The 27,172-nt window shown below is 44.7% G+C and overlaps 1 protein-coding gene across 2 annotated transcripts; it reads right to left on the bottom strand.

Annotated features, from left to right (window-relative positions):
- Positions 1-240: 240 nt before the first annotated feature.
- On the bottom strand, positions 241-27,172 carry fez1 (fasciculation and elongation protein zeta 1 (zygin I)). 2 transcript variants are annotated; one of them, XM_062405670.1, is made up of 10 exons: positions 26,905-27,172; positions 23,444-23,814; positions 16,119-16,206; positions 9,796-9,882; positions 8,780-8,948; positions 3,618-3,949; positions 2,751-2,831; positions 1,462-1,537; positions 1,312-1,377; positions 241-1,207 (listed from the first exon to the last, which is right to left on the bottom strand). In XM_062405670.1, exons 2-10 carry the CDS (start codon positions 23,782-23,784, stop codon positions 1,191-1,193), a joined length of 1,257 nt encoding a protein of 418 aa, XP_062261654.1. In that variant the 5' UTR covers positions 23,785-23,814; positions 26,905-27,172; the 3' UTR covers positions 241-1,190. The 2 variants fall into 2 exon arrangements, with proteins under 2 accessions (XP_062261654.1, XP_062261655.1); XM_062405671.1 differs by lacking the exon at positions 9,796-9,882.

Below are 27,172 nucleotides of genomic sequence, written 5' to 3'. Positions count from 1 at the left end.
ATTTTATGTTCTAAAACATGTCTGAATGGGGCCTTTAGATACATTTGAAACAACAGCATTTGAACAAGAGGACATTTGCAAGCTCAACATTATAATTATACAGTATGTTGTTGTGCGGCACGTTTTTCAACTGATGCATCGTCAGAGGAAGAAATTCTAAAAGTAAAAAATGAAAAATGATTCCTCACAGGAAGTTCCCTGACAGGGGGAAAGACAGAAAGACGCACATGTCACACAGCATTCGGGTAGAATGTTTATTAGAATTTGCGATTAAGGATGTAACATTCACCTACATGGCGCAAAGGAAGTCTTAAATATGCTAATATGCAAATATGCACGCCTTCATTGAAATTAGCTCGTCTCGTCAGGGGATGATAACTCAGGAATACACCTCCATGTGGCTGCAAAGGGTGGAGTGCGCAGCGCACTGTCGCTCTCATGACAGTAAATCAAATACAAAATCAGACTTTATATCAAATATTGAGATACAAATGAAAAGAAATTAGTAAAAAGTCATAAGAGCACTGGAGATAAGACAGTGAAACAAAGTATAAGAAACAACGAAATAAAAAAAGCTTTGTGATGCACCGCACCCGTAATAGTTGTGTGTTTCTGTTTATTCACATGGAGCTACAGTACTAAGTCGGCAGAAAAAAGGTGCATGGCTTTTGTATTCAAATGAATCACTTTTTTGTTTCTGAAACAGAATCAAAGAACACATCAATGGACTGTGGTTAAGACGTCAGTTGATGAGTAAAACTTGGCAACACTGAAATTCTGTTAGAGGAAAGAAAGAAGACAAATCTAAAGGGGTTAAGGAACAGAAAGCAGTGATGACATGTATCCCTGTACCAGAGTGGTGTTGTGTCAGTAACAGCATTTAATGCTCCGTTAGTGAAGTCCTTTCAAACTGGACTTACCGCCCCACTTGTTAAAGTATTAAGACGGCGGCCATTTTACAGTCTGGCCTGAACTTAAATGTGCAGGGAGGGAGAAGGTGAGCTCAGCAAAGGCAGTAGTCATAGTTGAGGTGAACACGATGATTTCGATGGTGAGGATCCGTGGTTGATAATGGTCAAAGATGGGAGGTCATGCAGCTTGGGCCAGAGGTGAGGAGGGTCTGGAAAGGCCCTCGGGGGGGGGGGGGGGGGGGCCCTCCGTCACACTGTGGCTCCTGGCATACCGGTGGTTTAGGTAGGACACAGGACTGTAAGAGAATAATGGAGAATAACATTAGGTCTCAGTGTGAGTAGACAACGTCACTTTAAAGTTGACTTCATCTTCAGCAGTCAGTTGTGTTGTTGCGTTTACCTTTCAATATGTAGTCAGTTAGCAGTGATGGCACCTTCTCACTGTCCTCCTTCATGGCATAAAGAACTGGTGGAAGACGTACACAGGGTCAGGATGTATTTGCCCTTTTGTTTTCATTTGCCGTTTTATAGAAAAGTTGTGGACACTTACTTTTTGTGAGCATCTGCAGGTCGTCAACAGATGGAAGGGTGGCTTTCTTCTCAAATGGAATAACTGTGTTCAGATACTAAAAACAAAAGTGGGACATTCAAGTTAACATCTGGTTGTGATGACAGCTTTTCTGTCACTGGTGAGGACACAGCTCTGAATCAAAAGATCAGCAGTAATATAATTCTGCATTTTGGGAAATGCACCGATTAAAAGATTGTTACTGCTCCCAAATCTGTCCTTTAATTATAAGCTGGGCCGGCTCTAGCAGAATGGATCAGTCTAGAATACTAAACATAAGAACACTATGAATGTGAATGTGTAATGTGATGTAAAGCTCTTGAGAAGTGGTGGAGACTAGTAGCACGCTATATATGCATTTCATTTTCCTGTTTCCAGTCTATAAACTAAGCTAATTAGCTCCTGTTGATAGTTTCATCAAATGCTTGATGAGGAAGCATATTTCTCAAAATGCAGAACAGGTCCTTTTAAAGTCAATGGACTATATAATGCGTTATAATCTGTGATCACATATAAACACAAGGGTAAATACAAAATACCTGCAGTCACTCCCAAACCTATTGAGAAGATAACTGGAGCAAAGCAGACCAATATTTACAACTATGACTTTAAACTAACAAATCACTTCCAACCTGCCATGTGAGCGTCTGTGTGACATTTACAGTATATTAGCGACAACAGGCCTATTTCTTGCAGTATATCAGAGCTGTTGCGTACAGTAGCAGCAGAGATCAAATTACACAGTGAAGGACGATCATATGACCTCAGCTGAGCCTTGTGCTGAGGCAGTGATGTAAACAAAGCCAGTGAAGCTGCAGCAACAGCTCTGGGGCCCACAGCCTGAGAGGGTCCAAGCATGAGCCATCAGCACGGCTGGTACAACACATTGAGGGCCTCTCCACACTGTAAATACATGTTGTCACCTCACGGCTGTAACACACATGAAAAGCACCCAGGCGAAAGAACTTCACAATAATCCAATACTACTAGTTTGTCTCTACATATACGTGTCAAACTGCAACCAGGTTTTCTGATGACTTTATATTATATGAAATATGTGAAATTAATGAAATAAAAGTCTTACAAATGTACTCCTGTAAAACTGCTGTCTAATGTCCAGTGTCAATATTTTTCTATACATAAGTGCAAGAAGCAGCACAGAACTGAAAGGTAACCAGGCTACAATGTACAGGGCGTGTCAGAGAAATTATGGGTCCCCCCCTTATGGATTTGTAATTGTAGGTGGCATTTGTTTTGACCTTTGACCTTACCTGTTTATCGTTGCCTGTGCTTCCAAACGTCTGTCTGATGCCAGTCTGCAGGATGCTGGACAGTCCTTCCATGCTGAAACGCTGCAAGGCACACACACACACACACACACACACACACACACACACACACACACACACACACACACACACACACACACACACACACACACACACACACACACACACACACACACACACACACACACACACACACACACACACACACACACACACACACACACACACACACACACACACACACACAATTAATTGATTAATACAACTTTTCATTTTCAGCATATCACACAAACCATGTTAGTAATTATCATTAAATCACTATGAGATACACTGATCCTGGTTGTTTACATTGAATCTGCATCACTATGTAATGTTTACATTCACTTGACATCATCCTTGCAGCCTGAGACACCTGAGATACAATACTGGGAAAATCCATTAGGCTGTTTCTCTGTTACTGGACAGGAGCAGACTGAACTGGGCTCTTACTGTATGAAAACAATGGGTCAACTGCACTTTAGGATCTTTCCTGGAAGATACTTCAGCAGCTAATGGATCTGAGATCCATTATGATCACAGTCAGGGGGGGGGGAGAGCACAAACACACTGTGGTTTCACCTTTCTCTGATTTACACTGGATAAATATGGATGTCCATATTCATCAGCATACCTAATCAAGAATATACTTATTTGCATAATCAATTCTGATGTAGTAAAACTGATGAGGGTACAAGGTTAAGAAAAGTTTGAGTGACAGGCCAAACAATTATGGCGCACAAACATGTACTCATTAGATGTTAATGATTTAAGTGTATGAAGTAAACAAGGCCGTCCCTCCCTCCCTCTCACCTTGACAGGCATGCTCCCTGTCTTCTCTGTGCGTCCCATGGAGCCTGTGTTCCCAGTGTTCCCTGTGTTCCCCACGTTCACAGACTGCGTGCCTCCACCCTGCAGGCTCAGGGCCTTGTCCCGGCGTCGACGTTTGCTGCTGTCTCGCTGCTCCTTCTGCCTGTTCTGCACCTCCATCAGGGCCGTGATGAACGTGTTCTTCACCTCTTTCTCGAACTCCAGCTCCTCGCGCCGAGCCAGATTACTGACCAGCTCCTCGGAGTACTCCAAGATGGCAGCCTCCACCCGGTGCAGCAGCTCCACCAGAGCTGAGCTTGACATCAGGCTCAGGCCTGGAGACCAGATGAATGCAGAGAGAAGGACAGTTGGTTGTTGGTTTGTGCAAAAGTATTTTTCTCTACCCAAACTTTCAGACACAGTGCTAAACAATAGATTCTTAGGCTTCTTTTTTATCTATAAAGCACATTGACTGATCTTTGTCTATGATAATGTGCCATACAAATGAACTGCAAAATCAGTAGAGATAATATTTACTGCAGGTTTCTGCAATCTTTTGGTTTCCGTTACATTGTGGCAATATCATTACTTTAAAAAAAAAAGATCTGTAAAGATATAAACCAAACACTGGCTCATTTTATCACTGAAGACATTTCTCCCCTTAAAATGCATACCCTGCTATTTGAGTCGAGAAGAAATGAACAACCTGGATCTATTCACACAGCTATACGTGCAACAATGCACAGCAGTGTTCACTCCCACCACATGGATCTCCAATCTGCTCAGCAAAGGGAGGCCTTAGGGCAGAGAACACCGTGTCGTCTTGAACTCTCACCTATGGTCCTGCTGAAATCAGACAACTAATGTGTGTGTGTGTGTGTTGTGACGGTTCCCTGTATGTTGTGTCTTCCATTTGTTTCTAGGACTGGGGAGCAGAGACCTACTTAATTGGTCATTAGGAGTGATTGGCGTGCACCTGGGCCCGGGTGCCAACGCCATATAAGAGTCTGCTTCCCCAGTCCTTCCCTCTCTGTTCTTTGCAGCTCCATAGCCATGCACACCTTTCAACACTTATGTTGAAACAACACACACCTATAATCCACTCATGCATACACACTCCACCATACGGACTTACTGACTTCCACATCCCATACTTTTATTATAAGTTGAGCACTTGGATTGGTTTGGTTTGATTAAATACTTATTGGGAAACTGTTGTCTCCCGGTAATTTGTTTGTACAGTGAGTTTGGAGCGTCAATTTAGTCTCCCTCCTGTATTGGATTTGTGAATGGAGTGACGTTAGTTGGGAATCTTTCCGGGAGGTTCCGTCGTTCCATTGTTTGGTCAACAGTCCGGTGAGTAGACAAAGCAATGTTACAGGTTGTTATTCGGACTTTGGGGAGATGCAGTTAATTGTTATGAGTTGAATTAATCTGTGTAAATTTGAGTTAATTTGATTAGGTTTGGTTATTTCAGTACAGTACGGTAGCTGTTTGGTTCATTTTGTGCGGTTGGAGAGTTGTTTATTTCTGGTAGTTGTGCAGCTAAGTAAACGTCATTTGGGACGTCAAAAATTGCCTGGCTGGTTTTATTTTTTGTATTTGTTGATTCGAGTGTAGGTGCGCTTAGCTACCTGGGTAAAATAGCTCATTGGGTTAGGCCAGGGGGTGGCTAGGTGCGTCAGGTGTGGCAGTAGCGAGAAGTTCGTACTGAATATCTCGACTCGGGGGCACGGCTAAGGGGGGCATGCGGGTCGCCAGTTATTGGTTGCCTTTCCTCCCCTTTGGTATGAGCTAGGCCTTTGCGGTGGCCTTCAGTGCGTAGAAATCCTCCGCAACCGGCACACGAAGAGGGTGGAGTTAGCTGGGGTTTATATAGGCTAGGGGGACACTTGTATTGTATTTTGTTTGTTTGTTTTTGTTTGGTTTGCCAGCTAGGAGGCTCTTAAAGCGCACAATACCAAGGATGGTGACAGTGGATGACGTTGTTCAGTCTCCCTCGGTGGAGCGCTTAAATCAATGCACCAAAGACCAATTGCTGAACATTGCAGATCGTTTTGGATTGAAAATTGAAGCTAGTGATAGAAGGTTAAAGGAGACATTGTTGGAAGTCTTGAAAAGAGAGCTATGTGGTATAGCGGTTTCAACTGAGGAACGGGATAAGAAAGAGGAGGCGTCTCTTTCTCCCGCAGTAGGTGCCGCAATGGCGGTGCCTTCATCAGCAGCTATGTCAGGGTTGACGTTCGACCAACAAAAAGAATTAATCATTTTGCAAGCTAAAGTACAAAGTGATCGGGACCACCAACAAAAAGAATTAATCATTTTGCAAGCTAAAGTACAAACTGATCGGGACCACCAACAAAATGAGTTAATCATTTTGCAAGCGAAATTACAAACTGATCAGGAACAACTTAGGCTAGATAGTGAGTATGCTATTGAAAAAATGAAACAGCAGACAGAACAGGCTAAGTTGCAGGTAGAGCAAAATAGATTGGACTTGATAGGGGATGGTAAGATTTCAGCGGCTGCACAAGTGTTTTCAGAACCTGCAGAACGGTCTGCAGGGGGGTTTGACATTAGTGGCACTCTACGTCTGGTGCCCAAGTTTTCCGAACGTGATCCTGAGGCATTCTTTGCCATGTTTGAGAGGGTGGCAGATGTGCGTAAATGGCCTGACTCGGCGCGCACATTGATGCTGCAGTGCGTCTTAACAGGCAGGGCGGAAGAGGTTTTTTCGGCTATGAATGCGGCTGACAGTCAAGAGTATGCCCGTGTTAAGGTGGTGGTACTGAAGTCATACGAGCTCGTTCCTGAGGCGTATAGGCAGCGGTTTCGATTTTGGAAGAAACATGACAGACAAAGTCATTTGGAATTTGCACGTGATTTGACGACGAGCTTTAACCGCTGGTGTAACGCCTCGGAGGTGGAAGATTTCGAAGGCTTACAAGATTTGATGATTTTGGAGCAGTTCAAAGATTCTGTTCCAGCTCGTGTGGCAACATATATCAGTGAGCAGAAAGCACGCAACGCAGCAGATGCGGCGGCGCTCGCAGATGACTTTGTCTTAACGCACCGTGGAGAGTTTAGAGCGGGCGGTGGCAATTATGTTGCTGCCAGTGAGTCGCATGGCCGATTTAATAAACCTCTGCCTGTCGATTCCAGAGCCATCACCAACAACAGTAGGGATGTGCGTGACTCGGGGAAGGTTTGCCATCACTGTAACAAATGGGGGCACTGGAAAAAAGATTGCTTCTTATTAAATTCCCCTAAGGCGGGTCATTGGGAACCAAAAGGGGTTGCTACGGCAGCTCCAGTTCGTCCGGTGTCCACTGGTGTTACACCTATTTTCGGTTCCAATGAGGATACATCGGTTGTAGCTCTGAATTCTTACCGTCCATTTATCATGCAGGGGACCGTGTCTTTGGTGCAGGGTGGGGAAGAAGTACCGGTAACTATTTTGAGGGACACTGGGGCTTTTGATTCATTCATTCAAGCTGGTGTTCTCCCTTTGACTAATGTTTCTGACACTGGTGATAAGGTTCCTATCCGGGGCAAAGACATGAATATTTTGTTGGTTCCCTTGCATAATGTTGTCCTAAAATGTGAACTGTTCCAGGGAGAAGCAAAGCTCGCTGTGCGCCCAGCACTGCCTATTCCGGGTGTGACGCTGATCCTGGGCAACGACCTGGGGGGTGCTAAGGTCTGCGCTGGGGTCCCGCCGCCGCCGGCAGTGGTGACCTCTGTTCCCTTGGTAACAAAGGAAGCTGATGAATGTGAACATGACTTCCCAGAGGTTTTTACAGCGTGTGCGGTGACCCGTGCAATGGCTAAGTTAAAAGAGAAATCTAATTTAAATGATTCAATTAAGACAAAAGTATCTGAAAAGTTTTCGATACCTCTTTCTGATTTTCCATTGTCCATACCCCGTTCAGATCTGGTTGCAGTACAGCAGGCTGATGCCTATCTGGACGTACCATTGGTTAAAATTTTGATTTATGTTAGCGGTAGTACCCCCCTGGTTATTTACACAGACCATAACCCCCTGACTTTTTTACATTCTTTGCAGTGTCCAAACCAGAGATTGATAAGATGGTCACTGTTCCTGCAATCCTATGCCCTGGACATTTGTCATGTTAAAGGGGCGGAGAACGTGGTGGCCGATGCGCTGTCACGGGCTCCTCATGACTGAGGTCCGGTCTCCGTCGGTCCTTTTTGCCTCTGTCTGTCTTGCACCCCTTAAAGTGCTTCCGTGGTACCGCTGGGGTGGAGGCCTGTGACAGTGGGCAGGCGGCCATTGGAGTAGAGGTTGGGTATGATAGAGAGTAGATAGTATATATTTATCTAATGTTAAATGGGATGCCGGTGATCCCTCTGGGACTCCGTCTTTATGGGGGGGGGGGGGGGGGGGTGTGACGGTTCCCTGTATGTTGTGTCTTCCATTTGTTTCTTGGACTGGGGAGCAGAGACCTACTTAATTGGTCATTAGGAGTGATTGGCGTGCACCTGGGCCCGGGTGCCAACGCCCTATAAGAGTCTGCTTCCCCAGTCCTTCCCTCTCTGTTCTTTGCAGCTCCATAGCCATGCACACCTTTCAACACTTATGTTGAAACAACACACACCTATAATCCACTCATGCATACACATTCCACCATACGGACTTACTGACATCCACTTCCCATACTTTTATTATAAGTTGAGCACTTGGATTGGTTTGGTTTGATTAAATACTTATTTGGATTGGGAAACTGTTGTCTCCCGTCTTTTTGTTGTGCGGCCAGGTGCGTAACAGTGTGTGTGTGTAGGGTGCTCAGTTCACCTTTTCCCCCCTAAACAAGGATTTACAGACACATGAAGCGTAAGCTCCATATGTCTCCACAGTCTGGGCTGGTGTGTCATCGTAAAGGGTCTTAATATAAAAATCTATAAATCATGAAAATGTCATTTTTTATGTTCGGCCTGTGGCAAGGTCTTGTTTGATGAGTTTCAGTGACAGTACTTGAATTGTACTGATGAACTGTTTCTTGGACCAAAGGAGATTTGGCTTTACAGGAGCAGGAAAAGTGCTCGGAGTGAACAAAGTACTCTCTACAGCTGCTGCCCCAGTGTCAGTTAGGAAGTTGCATAAATTAAACAAAAGAATTAACATGGATTATTTCTAGTTTCACCTTCGTAGGAGCAGTTGTTGTTGGAGGCCTCGGACAGCTGCCGGATCTCCTCCAGCAGAGAGGGGCTGGTCCTGGAGGAGCAGTGGCTGCTCTCCTCCTCATCCTCCTCCTCCTCTGTTTCACCAGGATCCGGAGAGTTCTCCATCATCTCGACTATCTCCTCAATTACCTTGAAGAGAGAGAGCGACAGAGTTAGATGGAGAGATATAGAGAGACGAGTTGACGGACAGCAAAGTGATGAGCAGACACCGGTAAGAACACACACATGCATGTCCGTCATTTATCAGTAAAATGGAGCTGGTAAAATACAAAACGTCTCCTCCTGAAGGATGCATGTACCTAAATCCATTATTTATGTCGACACACTGTAGCAGCGGAGGTCGGCTCCAGTTGGACAACAATATTCCTGACCACATGCCAACATGCCCATCGGCACTCAGATGAGCGCAAGTGCAGTTGCAATTCAGAGAACAATCAAAATGTGAAGGCCACAATCAACAATGACAGGTTGTTTTTTACAGTTAGGTTTCTAATACACATGTCTAAGTAGACAATCTTGCAGAAAAAGAGCAATAGTAACCTTTAATGTTTAGTGCAAATAAAACAGAAGTGATGGTGATCGGCCCTAAAGCAGGCAGGCTCTGTTGAGGTGCAGTGTGTAAGCATTTTTTGAGGGTGACTGGAACGTCTCCAACTATTCTAACAGTATGACTAAGTCAGGTGTCTGCCAGCTCAAGAGCAATGCCAGGATCAGATCTTTCTTTTATTCTGCGATGGATAAACCCTTGTTAATGCCTTTCTTTCACCAGAAATCTAAATTACCACAACTCCTACTTTACAGCAGCCCATACAAGATTGAGACAATTTAGACATATTTTCTCCTTGTTACCTGAGAGGTTTGGAGTTTTTTTCTAAATATAGCTATTCACGCCCCCTTCTACATTATCACATTTCACTCTACACACATCTGCTAACCCCACAGAGTCTCCACAACAGACACACACACACACACACACCTGATCAGCTGTTATGAGAGGCTCTTCATTCAAGCATTTGGCGTTGTCATTCTTCTCATTCATCTCTTCCTCCTCTTTTTCGTGAATCTGCAGATAGCAGGACACAACATGGAAATCAGTCAACAGAGAAAGAAATACCTTCAGAAGGCCTAACTTAGAAAATTAGGCTAACTAGACTCGTAGCTGCCACTTTGCATTGGAATATTAAACTAAATACATCATAATTATTTGATCAGTGTCTGGGTTATGGAGATCAGTCTTGGACCAGACTTAATTGCAAGTGTCATGTTTGAAAATTTGAAAGGTTTTACATTATTAATTATTGCTTTTTAGAAAGCAATCAACGATTCCATTTGTTTAAATAGTTTATACTTTATTTATGGTCTTATTTGCAATGTTTTGTATTTTTCAGTTTATACTTCTCCTGGAACCATCACCTTATCGTGGTGGAGAGGTTTGCGTGTCCCTATGAACCTGAGGGCTGTGTTGTCTGGAGCCTTGTGCTCCTGGTAGGGTCTCTCATGGCAGAGTGGTCTCAGGTGAGGGGCCAGACTAAGAATGGTTCAAAAAACCTCAATGAATAACGGAAGGAGAGGAGATGTGACCCGGCCCGGAGGAAGCCTGGGGCCCCCTTTTGGAGCTAGGCCCAGACAGAGGGCTCGATGGCGAGCGCCTGGTGGCCGGGTTTGCCACGGAGCCACCCCCCCCTCTCTTCATCCCATGCGCCCACCACCTGTGGGAAGACCCGTTGGGGTCGGGTGCGCAGCCACATGGGTGGCAGCGAAGGTCACGGGTCTCGACGGACCAGACCCGGGCGACAGAAGCTGGCTCTGGGGACGTGGAACGTCACCTCACTGTGGGGAAAGGAACCGGAGCTTGTGAGGGAGGTGGAGCGCTATCAGTTAGATCTGGTGGGGCTTACCTCCACGCACAGTCTCAGCTCTGGTACCGTACTCCTGGATAAGGGTTGGACTCTATTCTTCTCCGGAGTTGCCGAGGGCGTGAGGCGCCGGGCGGGTGTGGGGATACTCATAAATCCCCGGCTGAGCGCCGCGGTGTTGGAGTTTACCCCGGTAGACGAGAGGGTCGCCTCCCTGCGCCTAAGGGTTGTAGGGGGGAAACTCTGACTGTTGTTTGTGCGTATGCACCAAACAGCAGCTCAGAGTATTCAGCCTTCTTGGAGACCCTGAATGGAGTCCTGTATGGGGCTCCAATAGGGGACTCCGTAGTTCTGCTGGGTGACTTCAACTCCCACGTGGGCAACGATGGAGACACCTGGAGAGGCGTGGTGGGGAGGAACGGCCTCCCTGATCTAAACCCGAGCGGTCGTTTGTTATTGGACTTCTGTGCTAGTCATGGATTATCCATAACAAACACCATGTTCGAACATAAGGGTGCTCATAAGTGTACCTGGTACCAGAGTACCCTAGGCCGAAGATCAATGATCGATTTTGTGATTGTGTCATCTGATCTGAGGCCGCATGTTTTGGACACTCGGGTAAAGAGAGGGGCGGAACTGTCAACCGACCACCATCTGGTTGTGAGTTGGATCAGGGAATGGGGGAAATTTCCAGATAGACCTGGTAAGCCAAAACGAGTAGTGCGGGTGAACTGGGAACGTCTGGAGGAGGCCCCCGTCCTAGGTATCTTCAACTCACACCTCCGGCGGAGTTTTTCTGGCATTCCTGTGGAGGTTGGGGGCATTGAGCCAGAGTGGGCGGTGTTCAAAGCCTCCATTGCTGAAGCTGCGGTGGCTAGCTGTGCCCTCAGGGTCTTAGGCTCCTCAAGGGGCGGTAACCCTCGGACACCGTGGTGGACACCGTTGGTCAGGGAAGCCGTCCGATTGAAGAAGGAGGCCTTCCGGGATATGATATCCTGGAGGACTCCGGACTCTGTTGCAGGGTACCGACAGGCCCGAAGGGCTGCAGCTGCTACCGTGTCGGAGGCTAAGCAGCGGGTGTGGGAGAAGTTCGGAGAGGCCATGGAGAAGGACTTTCGGTCGGCACCAAAGTGTTTCTGGAAGACTATCCGGCACCTCAGGAGGGGGAAACGGGGAACCATCCAAGCTGTGTACAGTAAGGATGGGACTCTGTTGACCTCAACTGAGGAGGTTGTCGGACGTTGGAAGGAACACTTTGAGGAGCTCCTGAAACCGAATAACACGCCCTCTATGTTGGAGGCAGAGCTCGAGGTTGATGGTGTTTCGTCGTCAATTTCCCTGGTGGAGGTCACTGAGGTAGTCAAACATCTGATGAGATCCAGCCAGAAATGCTAAAGGCTCTGGGTGTTGAGGGGCTGTCATGGTTGACACGCCTATTCAACATCGCGTGGGAGTCGGGTACAGTGCCAAAGGAGTGGCAAACCGGGGTGGTGGTTCCCCTGTTCAAAAAGGGGGACCAGAGAGTGTGTACCAATTACCGGGGTATCACACTTCTCAGCCTCCCTGGTAAAGTCTACTCCAAGGTGCTGGAAAGGAGGGTTCGGCCGATCGTCGAACCTCAGATTGAAGAGGAACAATGCGGTTTTCGCCCCGGACGTGGAACTACGGACCAGCTCTTCACTCTCGCAAGGATCCTGGAGGGGGCCTGGGAGTATGCCCATCCGGTCCACTTGTGTTTTGTGGATCTGGAGAAGGCGTATGACCGGGTCCCCCGGGAGAAACTGTGGGAGGTGCTGCGGGAGTATGGGGTAAGGGGGTCTCTCCTCAGGGCCATCCAATCTCTGTACTCCCAAAGCGAGAGCTGTGTTCGGGTCCTCGGCAGCCAGTCAGTTTCGTTCTCAGTGGGTGCTGGTCTCCGCCAGGGCTGCGCCTTGTCACCAATCCTGTTTGTGATATACATGGACAGGATATCGAGACGTAGTCATGGTGGGGAGGGGTTGCAGTTCGGTGGTCTGAGGATCTTGTCACTGCTTTTTGCGGATGATGTGGTCCTCATTGGATCATCGGCTTGTGACCTTCAGCACTCACTGTTTGGCTGGCGGCCGAGTGTGAAGCGGCTGGGATGAGGATCAGCACCGCTAAATCTGAGGCCATGACTCTTAGCAGGAAACCGATGGATTGCTTACTCCGGGTAGGAAATGAGTCCTTAGCCCAAGTGAAGGAGTTTAAGTACCTCGGGGTCTTGTTCGCGAGTGAGGGTACTATGGAGCGTGAGATTGGCCGGAGAATCGGAGCAGCGGGGGCGGTATTGCGTTCGCTTTACCGCACCGTTGTAACGAAAAGAGAGCCGAGTCGCAAGGCAAAGCTCTCGATCTACCGGTCGATCTTCGTTCCTATCCTCACCTATGGTCATGAGGGCTGGGTGATGACCGAAAGGACGAGATCGCGGGTACAAGCGGCCGAGATGAGTTTTCTCAGAAGGGTGGCTGGCGTCTCCCTTAGGGATAGGGTGAGAAGCTCAGTCATCCGTGCGGAACTCGGATTAGAGCCGCTGCTCCTTTACTTAGAAAGGAGTCAGCTGAGGTGGTTCGGCATCTGGTAAGGATGCCCACTGGGCGCCTCCCTTGGGAGGTTTTTCAGGCACGTCCAGTGGGGAGGAGACCTCGGGGAAGACCCAGGACTAGGTGGAGAGATTATATCTCAACACTGGCCTGGGAACGCCTCGGGATCCCCCCGTCAGAGCTGGTCAATGTGGCCCGGGAAAGGGAAGTCTTGGGCCCCCTGCTTGAGCTGCTCCCCCCGCGACCCGACCCCGGATAAGCGGATGACGATGAGTGATGAGTGAGTGAGTTTATAGTGAATTTATAATTGCAGCGTGAAGTGTGTCTATAGGGAGGGAAATGTTGGCTTTGCTGGTCCAGATTTAAAAATATCAACAACTGCACTATTGGATGGATTCAGGAATTGGTTTATTGAACCTTATGGTACCACAGGATGAATCTTTCTGACTTTAGGGAATCCCTGACTTTTCCTTATTTGTAACGATTGTTAAATGTCTTGCAAATTCTTCCCTCTCCAATCAGGAACAATTAGGTGACACTCTGACATGAATCCAGCACCATCATCATCGTCAATAGGTCACTTTGCTATCTGACCAAATTCCTGCAAAACTAATGCCATTCCAATCCACCTATTTAGTGCAAATGAAAAAATAAAACATTTGCTAACTAAAAGATGAACAACATGGAACATTACACCAGCTAAACATCACTATTTACCTTTATCCCACCTTTTGTCATGGTGGTTATAGGATGTGGTGTTAGCATTTGGCTTAAAGCACCTTTGTGCCCAATTACAACTTCAAGGAGCTGTTAACTGACTTTTCTTTGCATGCCCACAGTTATCTTTCCTGCTTATTATTGACTCAACACCTTGAACTTCATGTCAGTAAGTCAGAGTCAGTCCTTCATCGTCTGCAGTGTCATGCTGCAGAGGTTTTATGTGTCTGTGGTGACCAGTGCCATGTTCTAAGCTGTGGGCTGCTGGCAGTGGCCTCAGAGTGGCAGACGACACCAGACACAACAAAGTGATGCAGAGGAGCAGCTCAGTCCTGTGTGTGTAGCCACAGAGAGGAGGATGCTGTCATTACTTCTCTCCTTCATGGACAACGTCTCGCAACCTCTTCTCTGTTAGCCAGAGGTTCAGTGATCATGTGGGTCCTCCTTCCTGTGACCATCAGTTCCTCCTCTTGCTGCACTTCTACATCAGTGCTCTGCTACACTGTTAACTTACTGTTGACCCACTTTACAATTCTCTTTCAGTTTGCCACATCTATCTAATGATTCAAGAAATCTCTGTCCCGTCTGAATGTGGAACACAACTGTTCATATTATCAGCTTCACACTTGATATGTGTATTGTTGGCCCAAGGGAGTGTGTTGTGGTGTTTGATGCGATTTGGACACGCAATAGGTTCAATTGGGTGACTAATATTGTTTAGCAGTGGCTCGGACTCATCAACGTATGTGATCGTATCGATCATGTCAACGGCAATGTAATTTGATTCTCCAGTTTGTTTGTATTGACTCAAGCTTCACTGAACTTTGAATTAACAGGTGAACAGCTCTTGTGCAGCAGCTGCTCAATTACTGCATCCCACTTTTACAGCCCAAAGTCTGCACTACTCACAATTCATTTAGTGTTAAATCACTGTTAATTTACTTTTTTTTCTACTTTTTGCACATTTTCATGTTTCATTCATATATTGTGACTATGTTAATATTATTTTATTGTAATTTTTATTGTAGATTTAACTCATTTACATCTTCCTTGTTGAGGAGTTGTACCAAAGCTTGTAGGAATAATAAAAGTAATAAATAAATAATAATAATAAAAAATGTAATTTGATACAGTGGGATAGTACATGACAGATTTGTCATTTGCTGTTTGCTAAAGAATTCACAGCTTACAGCAGAAAGAAATATAATGTGGATTTGTTTAAAATAAATAGATTAACCTCATTAGAACAGGCAGCTCAGGACAGAACGTGTGAACCTATTTAAAGAAGAAGATAAAACTGCTTGACCTACAAACCAAATGACCACAAGAAAAGGTTTACTTTGAAAATAAAGGGAGAATCTAATACACAATACAAGAACAGAATATGAGTACTATGGTGCATTCTCACAGCAAGCCTCTCCCTCTGGGACGAAATGTCTGCTCAGGCCTTGACCAGCCCATACGCGGCCTTGAGTGCTAAGAGCTGCTGTCCAGATCTATGTGACAGCCAATTAAGGAAGTGGGGGGGGGAGCTCCGCTGAATGGCAGAGCCGTCAGGATTGCTCAGGCATGGTCTTCACGTGTCAGCACAAGATTAAGCCTCAAAGCGAACAAGCCAGTCAGCAGCTCAGTATTCCTCCACAACACATTTACAGAAATCTAAAACCATGTCAAGGGACTAAAGAATAATGTGTGTGAGGATCATGATTTAAAATGCTGACAACAGAACATTATTGCAACTATCTGTAGCCGCACTGGAATAAGAGATAAGAACAAACATGCCCCGTTCTGGGGCTGTGAGTCGGTTTCCTGGCTCAGACCTCTAGTTATAGGTTGAATCGAATCACTCTCACTGCAGCACAACATGTCCATTCATGGTTCATTCTTCTGAGGCACAGATTCATGCTAACTAAACTGTGAATTTGCAATGGTAATAAACTGCTCCTGAGGACAGGTGAATAAAATGTAGACCAACTATAAATCAGCTATAAAGAGGAAGAGGGAAGAACATTTCAATAAGACAATATTTAAAAAAAAAGATTTCTCAGCAAAAGAAAATAAATAAAAGTTACAGAAAATAAATTAAAATTACTTTTCAAAAAAGGAATGAAAACCTAATCGCCGTTCCCTATAAGCATGTAAAGACAGATGTGGATGCCGTTTACCTCCTGGTCAGAAAGGTTGCCGTTGAGTCCCTCTGAATCCGGGCCGTCCCAGGTGGAGATGTAATTGTCAGTTAGAGCATCCCACACACTGTCAAATCACAAAACAGAGATGCACACATGTGAGTAACTTTCAGGTAACACAATTATCAACAAGAAACAAAAAAACAAAAACCTGGTTCATGCCCTTAGCTTTAAAAGGCCATCTATGATGTTAAGCTGCTGTATCCACACATGGTGTAGTTACACAGTTATATAACAGCATTAGACAAGGATTTGGTGTGTTGTTTTATCTGCCAGCTTGTAAAGGCGGTTTACTCAGACCCGTCTTCAGCAGCCTGCAACTCAGTCAATATTTCAATGAGATAAGTCACTGATGCTGGTCAATGTGCCGAGCTGGAGGCTGCAGAGGAACAATGCACAACAGAAAATAAAGCACGGCTTACTACTCGTTAAAAGATTTCCTGAGCAGAGATTTAGCTTCTCACATCATCGTGCTGCTGGTCTCTTGGCTGCGCCCGGAGCAAGTGTCTGTCTGAGCAGGACAGAAACAGAACTGGAAGAGAAGTCTCCTTTGTCTCAGAGCCTTTGTGTCTCTGCAGAGGTTGTTCCAGGGCTGCTGCCCTGCTCCCAGTGGCACTGCCCACACCCCATCACACAGTGGACGCTATTGAGTTCACAGCTTACCTCACCAGCCATGTCTGTGTGCCACGGATGTGAGCGCCAGCACATAAACAGGGTCAGCGTTTATTACGTAACCCTTAGCAAAACTTAACAATAAACGTTGATCATGAAATAAACCTTCTAAATACTGAACTACACTGTTTACCAATTTTTATGTTTGATGTAATTTGCGAACCATCTCTGTCTTTAGCACACTGGATACAAGTTATTGAAAATGTAGCCCTTTAGAGTTCAAAGTCTTGATGCTAAGCTAACCAGCAGCTGACTACATACCTGTACGTATCTACATGTACATTACGACAGATACATATTAATCTCATGTTGAATTGTTTTAGAACAAGACAATATTCAAAAATTCCAGATATTCTTGAAATGTATAGTCCAGTGAAAAACATTGACCAGGGCTAAAATAACAAAAACTGTAAAATCATGTAGGGCTCATAGAAAACATACATTTTCAGAGGTATATGAAACGTTGCAGATTAATTCAACAGCTCTGAGAAGGAACAACAACATTAGTTGATGAACCCTCTGTCAGTACAACAGTAGTGTTGGAACAAAGTGTTACTATATTATTAGGCATATTCTGCACTGCAGGAAGCACAACTATGTAGTTCTGTCAGAGTGGTGAGAGAAAGACAAGTTATTAAGCAAGACAGACAGATGTGGTCAGAGCTTCATCCTACAGCTAAATAATGAGCCAAACCATTAGAGGAACAGAAGCAGACGGAGGCTTCATCGGAACAGAGCAGCACATTCTGCAGATTAAACCTCAGCTGCTGTGGGATGAACTGGACCCAAGGAAGAAGTAAGAGCTCAGCATGGTGCGGTGAACTTTCTGAACAATAGTTGATGCAGCCTATACCACTGCTATGCGGATGACACCCAGTTATATTTGTCAATAAAACCCGAACAAAGTAATCAATTAACTAAACTTCGAACATGTCTCAAGGACATAAAAACCTGGAAGAACTCGCAATTTTCTCTTATTAAACTCAGACAAAACAGAGGTTATAATACTTGGCCCCAAACACCTTAGAGATGCATTATCTAATGATATAGCTGCGCTAGACGACATTGCCCTTGCTTCCAATGAAACAGGGTTAGGGTTAGGGTTACCAATGGAACTTGGGAGTGATCTTCGATCCTGATTTATCCTTTAATAATCACTTAAAACAAATTTCTAGGACCGCTTTTTTCCACTTGCGTAATATTTCAAAAATTAGACATGTCCTTTCACAAAAAGATGCAGAAAAACTAGTCCACGCCTTTGTTACATCGAGACTGGACTATTGTAATTCATTATTATCAGGCTCCAGCAGTAAGTTGTTAAAGACTCTACAGCTTGTCCAAAATGCCGCAGCACGTGTCCTGACGAGAACAAAGAGAAGAGAGCACATTTCTCCAATATTAGCATCGCTACACTGGCCACGCTTCCAGTTAAATCTAGAATAGAATTTAAAATTCTCCTCCTCACCTTCAAGGCCCTTAATAATATAGCGCCTTTATACCTTAAAGAGCTGTTAATACCTTATAAACCCACTCCGCTCCCAGAATTCAAGCCTACTTGTCGTCCCTAAATTCTCTAAAAGTAGAGTAGGAGCCAGAGCTTTTAGCCATCAAGCCCCTCGGCTGTGGAATAATCTACCACTTTCAGTTCAGGAGGCAGTCACCATCTGTTCGTTTAAGAGTAGGCTCAAAACCTTCCTTTTTGATAAACTTATAGTTAGAGCTAATTAGTGCGCCAGAACGTTACTTGTTCTATTTTATGACACATGACACACGGAGCTTCTCTTTCCAGCTTCTCCTTCCTCTTCTCCATCCCTATCCCCCTTCCCCGGAATCCCTTTGCTTTATCACCCGCAGATCCAGGGCCTCTGTGGCCGCACCATGGATTGCGGTTTGTGGATCGCGCACCGGGGGTCGCGGTGTTGGATCCAGTGTGGCGGATTCTGAGTCATGTGGGCTGATCGTGGTGCTGGTGGCAGACCCTGTGTCGCGTTGGCATTGGGCATGGGCGGTGGACCAGGACCGCGGTGGTAGCTTGTGATGGGTCCTCCTGGTGGGCGGCGGTGGACGGTGATTGAGGACTGGAGTGGCGTCTGGTCTGGATGGTGGATCGTGGTCTAGATGGTTGCTGAGCATGGACTGTGCTTGCAGCGGGACTGCTTGGCTTGTCATGTTGGGGTTGTCCTTCGGGATGTCTACCCTCATCAAATGCTGCTAGAGACTTTGATTATTGATGATGTTCTCCTGCACGTGGCATCTATTGCACTTCTGTCCGTCCTGGGAGAGGGATCCCTCACATGTGGCTCTCCCTGAGGTTTCTACATATTTTTACCCTGTTAAAAGGTTTTTTTTGTAGTTTTTCCTTACCCTATGAGATGAATTGTAATTTGTGAATATGGGCTATACAAATACAATTTGATTGATTGATTGATTGATATACTTGGATAACACCACAGGAGAAAAACTCAAATATGTTGTTAGAGCTAGGAGTATTTTTTTCTTTCCAAAGGTCATGCTATTTGCACCCTTGTTGCCTTGCATTTACTCATATTTAATTCAATAATTTTGTTTCATTTGATTTGCTTAGCTTATATTTTTAAGTTGTTTTATTTCTTATTTGCATATTTTGTAAATTCATAAATGTGGTAAATCTATATAACTGGTGATGATTTGAGGATGACACTTTCATAGATTTGTTTTGCCTGCACCCTGAAAGATTGCATTCTTGAATCTTGAATATTTTCTGTCAAATGAACAATGACATCAAATGAATCAAAAATACCAGAGTGAAAAACAACCACACCATCACATGACCAGCACATGCTGGCTACGTAAAACAGGGGCGTGGTCTCTGGCCGACATGAACTGGATCCCCATGTTTCAACATCAACCTGCTGTGTTGTTGGCCCTAAGCCACAGAGGAGGAATCATGCTGTTTCATATTCTCTCCAATTTCTCTGTATTGTATCAGTTAATTTAAGGGATTGGGATTAAATTTGTGACAATCTGTTTTCAACCAAGCAGCAGATTTAGTGTCGAGAGAATTTTGTGGATCTTAGTTTTTCTTGGTTTTAAATCAGAAAGAAAAGAGATATTTTCAGTGTTGGAGCTTCAGAACTGCATCACTTTCTATTTATTGCCGCTTGTATTCTATGTCTGAGTGGCACTGAGGTGAATGGATGGTTAGGGACTTCAATTGATGATTATTGAGGAGAATTGTTAGGGAAAAAACATAAGCAATGAGACATTGTTAATGGACTCAATAGATTGGAGATGGTATTTTTGACCTGAATATATGTACGCTGCTTTCCTCATGTGTGCCATAACCAATCAGTGCAAAGCATTAGGATTTTATTCAAGGTAATAACATTCAGATTAGTGTAGTACCATCAAACACCATCCACCCACAGTCCTGTGTCCTTAATAATCGTCCAAAGCATAAATACAGGTGATTGAACAATGTCTGAAGAATCATGTGATCCCCCTCCATGCTCTCTCCCGCTACACCTACGTTCAGGATATTTTTAGCCTGATTCCTATTCACAGTGTGAGGACTCCTGTGTTTAAAAAAAAGAAGAAGAAGCTGTGGAGGAAGTGGCAGTCAGCTGGTGGAGAGACAGAGACGGACCCACAGAGCCAAAGCCAACTGAGGCATGCAACGCTGCCCTTTGAATAATTCAGCACGCAGCCTGACTGTTGGATGGGGGGGTCAGGCCCCTGATTGACTGCTTGTTTGGGATGCTGCGGTCTGTGTTAGGACACACACTGGTTGTCGTCATGTGTGCCGTGCCCGGCTGCCGAGCCACTGTTTAGGCCTTGACTTCGGCTGTGAGAGCAACAGCATAATGACTGTACAAGTGTGATTTACATAAATGGCCGGAAGCTTCTGCTCTAGTGTGTGCTGAGAGACTGGCTGTGGTATTTCATCTTGTCACCATATTTGTGGTTATAATAATCTATAGTAGGATATTATGAGTTTAACAGTAATAGAAACATAGAACAAATCTGCAGTCGATAAAACAATGCAGCTGAAAATGACTTTAGATACTGTTGGGACATGGTTTTTGTGCAAACCACAGGCCTTCTTTCAGTCAAACTTGTAACCAACATGCCGCATGTGCTGGAGTGGACTCAATTCCCCAAGATGCAACAGGTTCCATTGATCTTTGAAAATCAAGGAACTCAGTCTCCCAGAGAGTGTAACAGGATGCTGCATGTCCTGGGGTCTGGGCAATATCACACAAAGGTGTCAAGAGCCACCAGGGTCAACTCCTATTGGTCACTCTGGTCCAAGACCTGTGAGGTCACCGGGGCCAATATAAGGAGAGGTCTCCCCAAGATCTTTCTCTCTTTCTACAATCCTTCGAAGGCCAGCAGACTGTCCAGCCTCTCTTCTCCTACATCGCCAAGGGGGGGGGCCTGGCTGATCCAGCTTCCTTCTCTATCCAACCCACAACTGGAGGTCAGAGGTGCAGCTCCCCTGCCCACACTCTTCAAGGAACTCTCCTCGCCCTTCAAGCTCTACCAAACTCCTCGTAGCGACACGATGTCCTGCAGGAAAACTTCAACCGGCATCTTAGCACACGGCTCGACAGAATCGCGAATGCAGAAATCTACGACCACAAAGCCAGGAGACGTCACAGAACTGCAAACTGAACAGCAACTTCTTTTCCTCTTTCCCTCGGACTGGTAACATAATCTGGGCTTGATAATTATACTACGCTAAGCAAGACTGTTTATTTGATCGGTGTGTGCTTATAAGTTTGATATATGCTCTGACGTTGTAGGCATAAGTTAAAGGAAGGTTAATAGTTAGGCTCGCCACAGGCTTTGTCCCTGACTATCATTATCTGATTAACATCCACACAGACACGCATAGCATCTCACCTAGTTAAACCTTCCCCCTGTGCCGTGAGGCAACCTCAGAAGAAGGGGGGGGGGGGGGGCTCTTATCTTAAGGCCTAATTATAGTCCTGCTTCTGCAACCGGGAAGGCCACGCAGCTGCATCGACGGATCCGTTTTGGTTTATGCTTCCTAAACGTGCAACGCAATTCACCGCCAGAACACTAGGCGGAGTAACTTTTTTTTTCGAAAACAAAACACACAAAGAAGAGACGTCTTCTTCTTCGTCGAATGTTTATTTACATCGCCACTCCGGCTCCTCATAGCCTATATCTGGCGGACAAATCGGCCAGTCAGTGACGGGTTATACAAGTGGTCATACCTTCGGATCTCTTCTGCCAAGTGCTCTTCTATTTGGTCCATATTCGTTCTTCTAAATCTTCCGTGATTTCCGCGTATTGTGGGGCATGAAACCGGAAACTAGACTCCGGACGGGATGTAGTCAGCCGACCAATCACAAGCCTTGCGGGCTGCGTGAGGCCCGCGTCGTTTTGTCGTATAGTTAGAAAAATTGGCGGACGCACGCAAGCCGCCAGAGGGCTCGAAAGGGGCGTGTTGCGTGTCTTGCGTGCATGCGTGCGTCCGTGCAACACAAGTATAATTTGGCCTTTAGGGAGCATTCTTTAAAGCATGCTAATTTACATTCACACACACACTCACACACCTCCTAGTTAGTTAGTTTGATTGTTTAGTAACTTGTGTTTTTATACTTTATTATGTTAATAATAAATGTTCTTCTTTCACAAATGTTCTGTCATTAATATTGCATAAGTGAATCTTGCCAATATGCTAAGAACTCCATAACCTTCATTGTTCATTATATAATCTGTAATGGTAAAATATTGAGATTTCTAATTTAACTAGATCTAAATGAGACTGATCTTAATCAATAAATTGGCTATCTTTTCCCTTCTATGAAGGGTGGTGCCCCGCGATAACTTTAACCAATTAAAGTTATGATTTAATATTAATATTTTAAATATTAATGTTTTACATTTTAAATTTGATAACCAAATTTATTGAGTGCCTAAAGGCACACCATTCTATGGTAACTCTTTTTAAGCACTATTGCACAACAATACTTTCCATGAACACTGTTGTTACTTATTTCTAACTTTGCAGCTTCCAGCACCCCCCCCCCCCCCCGCCCACTTAACAATACTTTATTGTTCCTTGCAATTCTGTTAATTATTTCATTTGTTTCTTTGTCTCATACTTGATTGTCTTTATTGTATTTTTTCCTTGTTGCTTTTTCCTTTTTATTTGTGCTATCCTCCTTCTGCAGATTAAAGATGTTATGGAAGCTGTTGTAGAGATCTGACTGAACTCACTTAATTTCTGCCTTCCATCGAGAACGTCATGTAAACATGATAACAATGATATTGATAATTGCCTCATGTTCAAAAATAAAATAAAATTGATAAATAATTATCAATACTATACAATGGCGACCTGTCCATTTTAGTCCCCATGATGTAAAACTCTGTTTGACTTGTCTCTGTTCAACAGCCAAGTGCTATAAATACAAGTAAATAAAAACTCCAAAGTAGAGGTTACAAACGCTTTAAAATAGTTTTTAAGAGTTAAAAGTACCAGTTCATATTAATTCTGATGTCTCTATGACAGCCCATCACTGCAGGATGGAAATCACATATTAGCAGATGGCTGCTGATGGGCTGAGAGTTCCAGTAAACAATTTTCTTATTAAACAATATTAACATTAGTCACTCACTCTTCATCCTGAAGCTGCTCCTCATCCTCCTGGCTGTGTGACTGGTTGCGTATGGGTGCCAGGACCTCCGTCTTGGTGTTGTAATTGTGGAAGCAGACATTGAGCTTCTCGTCGAACTCGTTGACCAGGTCCTCCATCGACTTGAAGCTCATCATCTCAGAGAAGTTCTCCAACTCTGAGAAGTCTTCCCGGGTGATGGTGGCCAGTGGGACGGTGGTGGTGGTGGAGTAAGAGGAGTAGTCCAGTTCTGGATTGTCCAGGTCTGGATTGTCCAGTTCGTCCATTCGACACGGCCGCAGATCCTCAAACTCCTCATCTAAACACACAAGAGGGGCTTCCATGATGTCGCCTGTCAGGTTGATGTCCAAGCCCTGCGTGAAACAGACACAGAGAAGGGTTTGATCCTCAGGAAACTGATGCTCTGTGTTTCTTTAGCATTCTCTCAAAGACCACTGCTGCAGGACATGTTTGAACACCCGATCAGTCAAAGCACAGAAAATCTCTCATTATTTTATTCTGTCCCCATCTGCGAGATTTACTAATAACCCAGAAGGATTTATCTGGCGTCTCCTAAATCATGGCGGACTCACCTCATCAGAAATGGCACCATGTTGTCTAGACAAAGAGGAGATGGAGGTTCATGTGCCAGAAGGGGACCAGGCCCCAAAGGGAACCAAACCAGTTGGCTTTACTGGTAACCCACAGTTAATTAACTGACTCCATGGGATTTCAGAGATGAGGTTACCAAGTTCCTGGGACATAAAATTACAGGACGATTTGTCAAGGCACATCATGTAACACAGTGAGATTATAGTATAGTGCGGGCCAATGGCTAAATGGCGTCATAAATTGTGATAGATAATTATACTGCTGCTCTGAGAGTCAACTATCATTGTCAATGCAAACATGTCAGATTTAAACATGGATACATTTTACAGCTCATCCCTTCTCACGAACTTCAGTGTTCAGAAACAGACATAATTCAAAATATTTAATCTTGGATTAAATACAGAATCAAACAGAGAGATCAATGGTCATATATTGGGTCTTTTACTTTCATTTTATTACATCCCTTGTGCATTCAGTTGTCTGTTTGTTACTGGGGCAGCTTGGTGAACCATGGAGGAGAATGTAGTCAAATCTTGGTGCTGACAGGATAAGGTATATTACAATATTCCCTTTTGAATTTCTTTTGAAGTCTAAGTCCCTAAGTGATCAATTTCCTCCGTTCAGTAGTTATAGTTTTTTTAAGAGTTTGAAGCCTTTTGTCTGTCCCACAGAGGGGGGAGAGTTCATGCACTTTACAAATAATTTTTAGGTTTTCATGAAATGAATATGGTTTCCTGAATTATCCAAGACATATTCACCAAATCCTAATGTGTATGATATATTTTTGTAATACTAATAGTTAACCCCAAAGTAATATATATACAGACTTAAACCCTTCCATTCTTCAATCGATTGGAGCAGGGTATGTTGTTGTTGGCATGTGTGAGTTATACATCAGTGGTTCTACTGGGACGAACAGTGTTCTCACATACCAAGAAGTCTCTGTGTTTTTTTATTAATATTAAAGATTATGATATCAGCCATAATATTACAACCATTTTTTGACTTGGTCAAGTCATGAAGACCATGGAAAATAAAAGATTAAATACAAAATAAGTTTTAATTACAATATTGATGATTCAAAACAGCTTATTGGTTAAAACTAGTAGTTTGAATGTTGCGTCTGATTATTGGGCACAACAGTATAGCATTCCTTGTTTCCTTTTCAACTCATCCATTTTCTTTAACATGTGAAAACTAAATGAATTTTTTATACAACTGTACTTCATTTAATTATCTTTAAAGTTGAACATATTAAGAGAGAGAAAATCACACCAACTATAAGATCATGTCAGCTCAAATGTACAGTCTACAGACCATATAAAGTACTGGGAACCTCCCCTGGTGCTAGTGAGGGCCATTCGTTTTTTGAAAATTGTATGAAATTTCATATAATATTGAAAGGGTGTAGTCCTGCAGGAGGATCAGTCAATGGTGGACTTAATGCTGCAGTTAGACTTTTAAGTGAGGCTGTCTGACGCAGTGTAATTACAGTAGTAGGGCCTACATTTCCTCCTGTGGCCTGGTCTAAGTGGGTGAGTACATAGGAGTCCATTTCAAAACCAGCTTGTGCAAGCCTCTTCCCCCCCCCCCCAAGCATGCCACTCAGCAGAGTGCTGCTCTGTCTGCAGCCGGATATTGTTTTGCACAATTGCATCCCTTCTCTCTCTTTATAGCTTGTCTCTGTCTGTGTCCCTCAGTGTGTTTTTATTTACGTTTTGTTTTCCACTGAATTCAATGTTAGATAAAGTCACAGTTTTTCTAATTTAATAGCGGATCAATTAATTATCCCCCCGCCTCCATTATGTGACAGTGGCTGGCAAGGGGTGACTCTCAAGATCTTTGACTGAAGGAGCTCTGGTCTTCAATGTCAGCATGGAAATCAGGAGCTGACAACCTTGCCACTGGGTCTCTTTGCAGGAGGTCCTGATGCACTGCTGCTTCACATGTTGGAAACATGCCCATAGCACTTTCCAGTCATGCTGTGGTCTTTCTATTTACTGCTGGATCCATTTAGCAAAATGGACGCGGTGCAACATTTTCGTTCCAATGGAAAATGAAACGTGAAATCACAGCATCTGCATTAAAGAGGACCGCAGAGTGGAAGGTGTGGAGGTGTTCTTTTTTGGGGGGGTATCTGACCTTCACTGAAAGTGGTGCTGGTCTCAGGTGCATCCCCCTCAGGTAAGGCAAAAGAGCCAATCACAAGAGCTCATCAGAGGTCATTTAATGTAACGGAGCCAATGGGAGCACATGCGATCCAGCAACAAACTGACCAACAATTCCACTGCTAATATCCGAAGCACATTGTTCCACTTATTCACCCTCAAGCTTATCACGTACAGACTGTCCATTGTTAACGTGATGGTTTATTTAGTATTTTAGATAAAAGCAATAATAGAATATTTATTATAACCCAGCCTGGTGGGGATCAGGAATATGAATTGAATTGATCATTCCCATCAGTCACAGCCATTGGATGACTCAGAGTCACTACTGGGGGGGGGGAATAACAGTGACATCGTTGAGGGGTTTGTCCCACAAATATACGTGAGGCGCATTTTACGCACATCAATATTCAAGCGTCCATGGCGGAAATGGAGATCATTCAATCAGCAAGCGCATGTTATCAGCTCATCAGAGGAAGAACAAGGAGGAGAGTGGGGGAGGGAGACAAGAGCTGCGAGGAAGGAGAGGATGGAATGGACGGAGGAAACCATGGTTACAAGGAGGAGGAAGGATGGAGGGAAGATGATGCACTGCGAGGACCTCAGAGAAGGGTCAGGGCTCGGGAGCGGGCGCGGGCGCGGAGGCGTGTGCAGCCGGTGACAGGCACAGAGAAGACGGATTACCTGCAGTGGACGAGCCGCTGGGTGCTGAGGCTTGGTGATGGAGGAGCTTCTCAGGCGATCGGGATCTTGAGTCTAATCCCTCTTTCGCAGCGACGGACGAGCAGCGGCGGTTCCAGTCATTCCAGGGTGAAATGGAGAAAATAGAGGAATAGGGGAAATAACACGGGGTGGTAAAGATGGCAGCGTGGTGGTGTGGTTCGGTCCGTGTCCCTTCCCTCACCCGTTAGCCCGCAGCCTCCCTGATCTGTCCTCCCACAGCCCGTTGTTT

This window comes from Platichthys flesus, chromosome 15, assembly GCF_949316205.1.
Source record: "Platichthys flesus chromosome 15, fPlaFle2.1, whole genome shotgun sequence".
Classification (NCBI taxonomy): domain Eukaryota; kingdom Metazoa; phylum Chordata; class Actinopteri; order Pleuronectiformes; family Pleuronectidae; genus Platichthys; species Platichthys flesus.
Note: the sequence above shows the minus strand (reverse complement) of the source record. Positions and strands in the feature narration are given on the sequence as shown.

Excerpts from the sequence above, each read along its gene's own strand:
- fez1 (XM_062405670.1), bottom strand. The coding sequence starts at position 23,784 with ATGGAAGCCCCTCTTGTGTGTTTAGATGAGGAGTTTGAGGATCTGCGG. Across the intron at positions 9,883-16,118 it reads GCAACCTTTCTGACCAGGAG|ATTCACGAAAAAGAGGAGGA; the intron begins GTAAACGGCATC and ends TGCTATCTGCAG. Across the intron at positions 1,538-2,750 it reads GCACAGGCAACGATAAACAG|TATCTGAACACAGTTATTCC; the intron begins GTAAGGTCAAAG and ends TTTTGTTTTTAG.